Source organism: Myotis lucifugus, unplaced genomic scaffold, assembly GCF_000147115.1.
Source record: "Myotis lucifugus unplaced genomic scaffold, Myoluc2.0 scaffold_402, whole genome shotgun sequence".
NCBI classification, from domain to species: Eukaryota; Metazoa; Chordata; class Mammalia; order Chiroptera; family Vespertilionidae; genus Myotis; species Myotis lucifugus.
Genome location: NW_005871450.1, coordinates 938,871 through 949,533, shown reverse-complemented (window position 1 = coordinate 949,533; position 10,663 = coordinate 938,871). Strand labels below are relative to the sequence as shown.

General features: G+C 50.8%; 1 protein-coding gene across 2 annotated transcripts in view; it reads left to right on the top strand.

Annotated features, from left to right (window-relative positions):
- Positions 1-9,384, top strand: part of LOC102422326 (CD177 antigen-like) — an 18,223-nt gene extending 8,839 nt beyond the window's left edge. Inside the window, exons 12-21 of one of the 2 annotated variants that reach the window (XM_014467560.2) lie at positions 804-925; positions 1,070-1,186; positions 3,515-3,655; positions 3,903-4,088; positions 4,759-4,878; positions 5,023-5,187; positions 7,427-7,567; positions 8,219-8,404; positions 8,537-8,668; positions 8,934-9,384. In XM_014467560.2, the coding sequence (XP_014323046.1) occupies positions 804-925; positions 1,070-1,186; positions 3,515-3,655; positions 3,903-4,088; positions 4,759-4,878; positions 5,023-5,187; positions 7,427-7,567; positions 8,219-8,404; positions 8,537-8,668; positions 8,934-9,160 (1,537 nt within the window). In that variant the 3' untranslated portion in view covers positions 9,161-9,384. The remainder of the gene's footprint in view (positions 1-803; positions 926-1,069; positions 1,187-3,514; positions 3,656-3,902; positions 4,089-4,758; positions 4,879-5,022; positions 5,188-7,426; positions 7,568-8,218; positions 8,405-8,536; positions 8,669-8,933) is intronic. The other variant, XM_023743600.1, reaches the window with a different exon arrangement.
- The last annotated feature ends 1,279 nt before the right edge of the window (positions 9,385-10,663 follow it).

Sequence of the window (10,663 nt, the reverse complement as noted above, 5' to 3'; positions counted from 1 at the left end):
AAATCCCCCTTTCCAACCCCCCCCCCCCCCCCTCCCCTTCTTTTCCTACCACACAAGAGAGAGAACAATAAAAGACCAAACTATATTTTTTAATATTCCCCACACGCACGCGTAGCCGAAGAGGAGAAGGAGGAAGGGGGACGAGGAAGGGGAGGAGGAGGGGGGAGGATAAGAGCTAGGGGAGGCAGGGAGCACACAAGCGCTGTTCATTTAGAACGCCTCCATCCCACCAGCCTGTTCACACTCCCCAGGACTGCCTCCCTCCCACAGCTACTTCTAACAGTCCTGGGGCAGCAAACTGGATTGCTCTTCTGAGTACAATGCCTTGTCAAATTCCAGTGATGGCCTGAACCTGAGCCAAGCTCCTTTCTCCATACTGTTGAGCTTGGCTCACTTACATTTCATTTAGGGTTTGGGTATATCCTCTTAAAGTGAATTTGGCCTGTAGCACTCCACTGCCATTTTCTATATCATAAGCTGTTTTGGAGCGAGCGGGGGTGCTTTGTGATTCTCTAGTCTTTGGAGCATGTTGTCTACTTGGACTGTGCAGTGTAAGTGGTGGGTGAAATCTACCCTGGTTCCTCCAAGGGACCCCCTCCTTGTCTCAGTCACCACTGCCTCTCCCAGATCTCATGCCCCCGGCCCCTTGCTCTCTCAGCAACCACTGCACTGCAATTTCCAGCACCCCAGTTCTACATGAGACTGAGGAGGTTGATGATGGGGTCACAAATGCGAAGAGGTTAGAAGGCACCAGATCCAAATGCAGAGCCCACTCAGTCCTCCCATCTTCCCTCTCCCCTCCCAGGCCCAGGGTCCGTGCGGTGCCCAGTCTGCTTTTCTGAGGAAGACTGTAAATCCGCAACAGAGATGACCTGCCCCATTGGGCACACACACTGCTACAATGGGGTCCTGCACCTCAGGGGAGGTAAGCTGGGACATCGGGGTCCGTGCTGGCACTGAGGGTAGGGGAGGGCTGGGGCTCAGAGGAGAGTGGGCCTGGCTCCTCAGGGTTGGAAGACTCCAGTGGTGGCATCTCACTCTCTCCACTCTGCCTGGCCCCTTTCCACAGTTGGCACCTTCACTGATCTGAAAGTCCAGGGATGCATGTCCCAAGCAGCCTGCAACCTGCTTAATGAGACTCAGGAAATCGGGGCCTTGTCTGTGAGTGAAAAGTGTGATTCTGATGGTGAGTCCCTTGTCTGGAAGATGAGACTGTACCCACCCTTCAACCTTGGGGTATGATGATCCTTGTGAATGTCAGACGTAAAAACACATCCCACAAACTCCAACAGCCACAAATAACTTAGAAGTTTATTACACATTTGGGCATGCACAAAGTGAGGGATTGTCCTGGTAGGCCCTTTAGGGTGAGCATGCCAATAGAAGTGTCCAGCTGAAGGGAAAGACAGGCCAGGGTATACACATCGGACAGGGTGGATGTGCTGGCAGCTTTGCATTACATGTTATCCATTGTGTGTGGAAGTGAGTGCAAGTGCATGCTTCTCTTGCTGGGAGTGGTGCATTTCCTTTAATTCTCTTTCTCCACACTCTTGACCTTGGCTAGCCAAAGTTCCCTTACCTCCCTCCACCCTCATCCATACCCCACCCATAGTGCTAGAGCACCCTAGGAGCACTGTCGCATAGGAAAGAGTGTCAGAGAGAAAATCGAGGGTGCTTCAGGTGTGATAGGGTCAGCAAGAGACAAGCAGGGACACTGGGAGGGACACTGTGATAGGGTCAGCAAGAGACAAGCAGGGACACTCACCCACACAAGCCCAGCCCTTACCAGTACACCAGACTGAGACTGAGACTGAGACTGAGACTGGCCTGGAGTATCTCATGGGAAACACCAATGGCAGGGAGGAGAGTGAGAAGAGGGCCTTCCCTGTCTGAGACTCAGTTTCCTCATCCACCCACAGCACCCAGTCCTTAAAGCGTCAAGGTGAAAGTTCAGTGAATGCAGCAAAATTCCTCTGTGTGCTTGGATCTCTCTGCCTAGACTGGGAGCCTTGAGGACAGGGCCTGGATGTCACTGACACCAAGGATTCTAGCCTGAGGCAACACAAGGGCTGGCTCAGGATGGGAAGTGAGCTTGTACAGGCTTCCAAGGTCTCTGGTGGAGACTGCAGAAGACTGAGACCCTAACCCTGCCCTAAAGGGCCTCCAGGATGAGGAGGGGAGACATTACTGATGCAGATGGTCAAAGGGGAACTCTGAGGAGGAAGATATTAATGATCTGTGGGTGGGGTATCAAGGAGGGATTCACAGAGGAGGTGACTTAAAGATTAGCTTCAATCTATTAGTAGAAGAGGAAAAGGACATTAATAGGCAAAGGAAACAGCATGTGCAAAGGCCCAGTAGAGGGAATAAACCTGCTATTTTATAGAAGGGCTCCTTGGCTGTACCTAAGAAGGTCAAATAAAGAGATTGGGGTTTAATTGGACCTGGGAGTGTTTGCCAGTTTTTTAGGTAGACAAGGTAGATATGGGTGACCTCTGCTATTCCAAGCAAAGGGAACAGTGTTGCAAGGCCAAGGAGGCAGGAAATGAACTAGCGTGTCTTTTTAATGGATACTGTGGGAGCGTGAAGTGGGAGGTTGGGGGGCCTGGTGGTGGGTCAAGTAGCCACAAAGCCATACTGAGGAGTTAGTCTTTCTCCTGAGGCGCAGGAACCATGGAAGAGTATTCAACAGGGAAGAACAGTCTGAATCTCTCCTTTTGATTAGTTCTGTTTAATTGTCTGGCCCTCCTCTCTGGGACTAGGTAACATTCATTTTCCAGAAGGCATTCCTGAAAATAATCAAATGTAACCCACAGAGACACACAGCACACAATACACACAACAGACATAACCTCACTCATCATACTACATGCACACCACAAATCACATGAGAAAGGAGAAGTAGGCATCTGTGGTGGGGTAAAGGTTAACCAAGAAAAAAACATAGGAACCAGCCAAGACATATCACATAATGTCCTCTCAGGCAGTTGAGCCATTTCCCAACCTGAGGCCAGAAGGTGGCCAGGTTGCCAGGACAAATGAGGAAACTACCTTGACAAACTACCCTGAAACAGTGTGGGGGTGGGGATCCACACTAATAGAGACTGGGGTCAGGATGCCTCAGTTTTTAACTGTAGAGGGGTCTCAGCTCCTGGACAACTGGGTCAGAGGGAGGAGAGGAGCCTTGACTCCTAGTTCTGAGGGAGAAGGAAGGACTCGGGTTTCTGGCCTTTAAAGTTGGAGTGACTCAGAGTGTGTACCCAGCCCTTCTTTAGCAAGGACCTCCACTCCCCACCCTTTCCTGGCTGCCCTGGGTGAAGAGAGACATAAAAGGGCTCCGTTTCCTGGGGGAAGAGCAGGAGCAAGAGAATTCTAGCTGCCCCGACCATGAGCTTCATCCTGCTGCCAGCCCTCCTGAGCCTCACCCTCATGCTGCCCCGTGAGTGAAAACCCTAACTTGGGAGGGGATTTCCTGGGAGGATGGGCTAAGATGGATTTGCTGTTCCCACCTCAGGAGTGCAGGCCCTGACCTGTCATTCTGGAAGTTTCTCAACTGTGAGGAACGCATCAGAACTGCCCTTGACGTGGACATTTGATGAGGAGACCTGCAAGGAAGGTTGGGGTTGCCAAGATTCGCTGATGCTCATTGAGAATGGTGAGAAAGGCCCCAAAGGCCCCAAGCCTGACCCCACCTTCACCTGCACAGGGATATCCCTCCTCTTGACCAGCAGACTCCAAAGACTCCCTCCCCTCATGCCAGGAGCTGTCCCCTCCCCAGCAGAAGCAAGCCCTCAGCAGCCCAGTTGCCTCCTCTCCATCCTCTCCCCCAGCCACGATGAAGACTCTCCCTCTAGCACCGCAGAGTGCTCATCCTCACCCTGTTTGCCTCCTTCTTCATCTAGGACCTCAAGTGTTCCTAGCGCTCAGCAAGGGCTGTACCCAGAAGGAGGATCATGAGGCCCGTATCACCCAGCACAGGAAAGGCCCTGGCCTCTCTGTCATCTCCTACACTCGTGTGTGCCGCCACAAGAACTTCTGCAATGACCTCTCCTCCACCGGCCCTGTCTGGACCCTGCCCCCCTCTGCAGGTGAGAACAAGGAGGGAGAGGAGGAGGAAGAGAGGACAGAAGCTAGGGGAGGAGGGGAGCACAGAGGGGCTGTTCATTTAGAATCCCCCCTCCCACCTGCCTCTCCACACTCCCCAGGACTGCCTCCCCGGCAGAGCTTCTTCTAATAGTCCTAGGGCAGGAAACTGGACTGCTCTTCCTAGTACAAGCCCTCCTCAAATTCCAGTGATGGCCTGAACCTGGGCGAAGCTCCTTTCTCCATACTGTTGAGCTTGGCTCACTCATGTTTCATTTAGGTTTTGGGTATATCCTCTTAAAGTGAAATTGGCCTGTAGCACGCCACTGTCCTTTTCTATATCATAAGCTGTTTTGGAGGGAGTGGGGGTGCTTTGTGATTCTCTACTCTTTGGAACATCTTGTCTACTTGGACTGTGCAGTGGAAGTTGTGGGTGAAATCTACCCTGGTTTCTCCAAGGGACCCCCTCCTGTCTCAGTCACCGCTGCCTCTCCCAGATCTCATGCCTCCGGCCCCTTGCTCTCTCAGCAACCACTGCACTGCAATTTCCAGCACCCCAGTTCTACATGAGACTGAGGAGGTTGATGATGGGGCCACAAATGCGAAAAGGATAGAAGGCACCAGATCCAAATGCAGAGCCCACTCAGTCCTCCCATCTTCCCTCTCCCCTCCCAGTCCTAGGGTCGGTGCGGTGCCCAGTCTGCTTTGCTGAGGATGGTTGTAAGTCTGCAAGAGAGCTGACCTGCCCCGTTGGGCACACACACTGCTACAATGGGGTCCTGCATCTCAGGGGAGGTAAGCTGGGACATCAGGGTCCCTGCCAGTCCTGAGGTAGTTGAGGGCTGGGGCTCAGAGGAAAGTGGGCCTGGCTCCTCAGGGTTGGATGGTCCCAGTGGTGGCATCTCATGCTCTCCTACTCTGCCTGGCCCCTTCCCACAGTTGGTATCCTCGGCGATCTGAAAGTCCAGGGATGCATGTCCCAAGCAGCCTGCAACCTGCTTAATGAGACTCAGGAAATAGGGGCCTTGTCTGTGAGTGAAAAGTGTGATTCTGTCGGAGTCCCACGTCAGGATGGAAAAGCTGTACCCAACCTGCAGTCTTCAGGTATGGTGACCCTTCTGAAAGTCAGACATGTAAACACATCCCACAAACACCAACACCCACAAATAACTTAGAAGTTTATTACTCATTCAGTCACGCACAAACTGAGGGATTGTCCTGATAGCTGCCATGGGGTGAGCATGCCAGTAAGTGGGCCCAGTTGAAGTGGAGAGAGAGGGTCAGGGGTCTGACATAGGACAGGGTGGGTGGGCTGGCTGTGTTCCTTTCACTTTATCCACTGGGTATGGAAGTGAGTGCAAGTGCATTCCTCTCATGCTGGGAGTGATGCATTGCTTTAAATTCTCTTTCTCCACACTCTTGACATTAGGTAGCCCTAGTTCCCTCTCCTCCGCTGCACGCACATCAGTCCTTCACCCATGGTACTAGAAAACCCTAGCAGCCATGCTGCATAGGAAAGAGTGTCAGAGAGAAAATGGAGGGTGCTTCAGGGGTGATAGGGTCAGCAAGAGACAAGCAGGGACACTGGGAGGGTCCCCACTCACCCACACAAGCCCAGCCCTTTCCAGTACACCCTACTGAGACTGAGACTGAGACTGGCCTGGAGTATCTCATGAGAAGCACCAATGGCAGGGAGGAGAATAGGAAAAGGGTCTTCCCTGTCTGAGACTCAGTTTCCTCATCCACCCACAGCATCCAGTTCTTAAAGCCTTAAGGTGAAAGTTCAGTGAATGCAGCAACATTCCTCTGTGTGCTTGGATCTCTCTGCCTAGACTAGGAGCCTTGAGGACAGGGCCTGGATGTCACTGACACCAAGGTTTCTAGCCTGAGGCAACACACGGGCTGGCTCAGGATGGGAAGTGAGCTTGTACAGGACTCCAAGGTCTCTGGAGGAGACTACAGAGGCCTGACACCCTAACTCTGCCCTAAAGGGCCTCCAGGACAAGGAGGGGAGACATTACTGATGCAGATGGTCACAGGGCTGCAGTTTAAGAAGTCTGAGGGAGGTCTGAGGGAGAAGATACTAATGTCCTGCTGGTGGGTGTCAAGGGGGGCTTCACAGAGGAGGTGACCTTAAAGACTAGCTGCAGTCTATTAGTAGAAGAGGAAAAGGACATTAATAGGCTGAGGTCGGGATCTGGCAGTATTGTGCAGCTTAAGGCAACAGGATATCCTAATGGGTGCAACACGGGGTGTAAGAAATGGAGAATTGTTAAGAATGACAGCAATGTTCTCAACTTGAGCAATTACAAGACAGGAGCTACTATTGACCAATACATGAAAGGTGGTGGGGCCAGGCTGGGAGGAGGGCAGCAGGAGCCATGATACTATGGTCTGTGAAGTGGAGAAATGAGAGGTCCTGCTTCCTGTGGCTGTTTTAAAGGTAACCCATGTAGGTAGATGCTATATTGCCAGCCCAGGAGTTTCAGAATCATGGAACACATCCCTGCTGGTGATGTGATGGCCTTAAGTGAAGGCTCCTGGTTTTCAGAGTGGATTCCTGAGGGCCCCAGAGGGCAAGGTACCTGAAAATAGTCAACAATCACTGTCTTCCCCATCACTCAACTCAAGGAGCCCTGCTCTGCTAATTGCTAGCAGCGGGCACTGGGAAAGCTGCTTCACAATTCTTCTGCTTATGTTTTCCATCTTGAAAATAGGGAGGAGCAGGATAGCACCACCTACTTTGGGTATCATTGTGATAAAATGAGGTAACCCAGATGAGGGAGCTTCTTGGGAAACTTAAACGGGCTAATCCATAGAAAGCAATCACAACAAGCAGGCATATAGTAAATGCTCAGTACTCACTAGGCACTGCAATAATTCTGTTTGAAACATGGGGTTTCTCAGTTAACAGAATATAAGGTGTCAGTCTACACTCCTCATTATCCTAGACTGGGAGCCATGAGGACAGGGCCTGGATGTCACTGACACCAAGGTTTCTAGCCTGGGGCAATACAAGGGCTGGCTCAGCACATGAAGTGAATTTGTGCAGGATTCCCAGGTGTCTAATGAAGATGCTAGAGGACTCAGACTCATCCATCTCTCTCACACCTCAAGCAAGGAGCAGCCTTAAAGGGGTGTTGAGAACGGTCCCTGCAGATGTTGGAGCAGAAGTGGTGGTATGAAGAATAGGGGAGGGTCTCAGACTTCAAAGATCCCTTGTAAGCCTGGGATCAAGGGACTGTGTCCAGGCTACATGTCTGTCCCCAAGCACGGGACCAGGAGGGACAGACATGGCTTGTTCCCGGGCATACATACACAGACCCTGATTTCTTCTCCCCAGCTCCTCTGACCTGTCAAAAGGGGGTCATGCTTCAGATCAAAGAAAACCTGACGCAGAACCCCCTGCCTTGGAACACATTTTCAACCGTGACATGTGATTTGAAGGAGGTGTGTCAGGAGACACTGCTGCTCATAGATGTAGGTGCGTGGACTATGCAACAGGGTGGGATGGCTGCATGGCGTCCTGGGTCTCCTGCCCTGGATTCTATCCCCTGAACTTGCTGCCTGATTCCCAAAATGCCTGGAGTTCTACACCTCAGTCTTCCTCTTTCTGACCTTGGTTTCCCCTTCTGAAAAATGGGGCTCGGTGCTGGCAGTAATAGTACTTATTGTGCTGGGTAGTCATGAGGATATATTCGAGGGCCCTTGCAAAATCTGAGAACAGAGCTGGTGTACAGTGACATCAGTGACTTTGTCTGAACCTTATTGAGCACCTGTTGTGTGCCAGCCTCTATAGATGCCATTGGGTGTCTTCCTGCCTCTTTTTGCATGAGTGAGGAAGCAGAAAATCCAGCAGGGAAAGGAGAAAAGAGAGAGTGAGATGGCGGTTGCAATTTCAAAAATGGGAGGTTCCGCTTGAGAGGGTGACATTTGAGCAAGAACTGAGAAGTGACAGAGCTCATGGAAGGACTCAGGCTCAGGCTCCCTCCTCATCCCACCTGCAACGACCTCTGATCTTGGACTCAGGCATCCTACTTTCACCCTCTGCCTGCTAAGCATCCAGAAAACGCTAGCTCCAGTCTCCCTTGAGAACTTGCCACCCCAGCCCAGCTGTCACTCCCTTCCCCTGCAGGACCTAAATCACTCATGGTGGGGAGCAAAGGCTGCAGCAAGACAGAGAAAAAGAATTCCACGACTATCTCCATCCACTCGGAGCCCCCTGGAGTGCTCGTCGCCTCCTATGCCCGTTTCTGTTCCTCCAATGGGTGCAACAGGGCCACAAGTAGCAGTGTCCTGCTGAACACCCTCCCTCGTCCAGGTATGGGAGCCCAGGGGGATAGGGGAGGCCATGGAGAGATGGGGCCCGAGGGATATGGAGACTCTGGGCTCTAAGAGGGTGACTGCAGCTGGGAGCAGAACTGTGCACCCTAACCTTCAATTTTCTCCCCAGCTGCCCCTGCCCCAGGAGGCCTGCAGTGTCCTGCCTGTGTGCAATTCGGTGGATCCTGTTCAAACTCTGTAAACATCATGTGCCCTCCTGGTACCACTCATTGTTATAATGGCTACCTCAATCTCAAAGGAGGTGAGTGCTGAAGGCCAGGTCCCAGGATGAAAGGGTTATGGGTTTGGATTCACTGGAGCTGCAGTGGGAAGGTGCTTGAGGCCCTGGCTCATGGGCTTGTGTATGGAAAGAGCTGGAGACTCAGATTTCTAGATCTGAGGGTGGAGAGGCCTACGAGCCTGATCTCCTGGTCTGAGGGGTTAATGGTAGGGTCTGAGATTCTGGATCACAGGAATTGAAGCGTGTATTACTTTGAGACCCATCTGAGTCAATCTTTACTCTCTAGGTGGGCTGTCCGCTATATTTAGCATTCAGGGCTGCATGGTCCAACCTTCCAGCTCCTTGTTGAACCACACCAAAAATATTGGGCAGTTCTTCGCAAGTGAGGGTCCTGAGAATGAAGATGCGGGAGATAAAGTTCGCCAAAGTGGGGCTGTTCCTGTTCGCTGCCTGGCTTGGGTGGTGGGGCTGGGGATATCCCTAGCCCTTTGGTGTGGGATAACCTCCCACTGACTCCATTTACCCATGATTTTTCTCCCCTGCTGACTCCCTAAATACAGCCCGCCCTCTAACCTCATAACCAAACACTTAATTGTTTTCCCATCTTCTCTGTGAATTCTCATCCACACACACACACTTTGTGATCTGATAACAAGATATGGAAGAGCCTGGGAGCAGCTGCATTGTTCTTACAGCCACATGTATCTAATAAATAAAGAAATCATCTTTTTTCCCAGTGCTGGAGTTTCTCTATGGGAGGGGAGGGCAGCACACCCAGCCATCTGTCATGGGGGAGGAGAGTAACCCTGTGAGTGATTCACCATCCCAAACCTGTCCTTCTCTGGTCTGGTGAACATCTCTGTTCTAGCTTGGGTAGTAGCAGAGCCTTCAGGGTATTTGGGCATCTCTGTGACCGGGGAAGTGAAGGCACACTTTGAACAATGAAGCACCTACTTAGGAGTCAGGTTCCCTGCACAAACAGTGGCTTCATCCCACTCAAATCACTTGACATACGATTTTGTGTGAAGTAGAGAAACAAGAGATCATGCACAGTTTCCTGAGGCTGGCATCACAGGGTCTGCTACCATTCTAGACTGAAAGACTGAGTAGAAGTTATTACCATTACTAGAATCCTGAGAGAGGGGGTAGGATGTTTAGAGAGGTTTGCCTGGCAAGAGCTCAGATCTCAGACCAAGTATCAGTCCAGCCAACACCAACATTACAGGGAAGGGGTTGGGGAATTGGAGGCCCAGCCTCACTCAGTGTCCGCCTTCTGGCCTCCTGTCAGGACTCCCCATTGACTGCACCCAGCTGTAAAGCAGGAGATCCCACTGACACAGTCCCCATAGATCTGCCCCCAACAGTGCAGAACAGGGGAAGAACAGAGAGTGAGTCTGAAAAAGGAAACAGTGTCCAGAACAGTCCACCCTTCTCCTCACAACTACCCCTTCCTTTGTCCAGGTGGAAATCAGAGTCTTCAGAGAGGATCATAGGCCTAGAGAAAATTAAACTGGCAATAAATAAATACCTATCAATAATAACCTTAAGTGTAAATAGATTAAATGTTCAATCAAAAGACATTGGGTGACTGAATGGATAAGAAAACATGCGGTCTTCAAGAGACCTACCTCAGAACAAAAGATACACATTAATTGAAAGTGAAAGGATGGAAAAAATATTCCACGCAAATGGGGAAAAAAAAGCTGGGGTAGCAATACTCATACCAGACAAAACAGACTTCAAAACAAAGGCCATAACAAGAGACAAAGAAGGCCACTACATAATAGTAAAGGGAATGATCAATAAGAAAATATAACCCTTGTAAACACATATGCAACCAATACAGGAATACCCAAATATATATTTTTTTAATTTTTATTTTTTGCTAAAAGTATTACAAAGGGTATTACATATGTGTCCTTTTTTTCCCCCACCCTTGACAATCCCCTGCCCTCCCTTACCCCCCACTGTCTTATGTCCATTAGTTATGCTTATATGCATGCATATAAGTCCTTC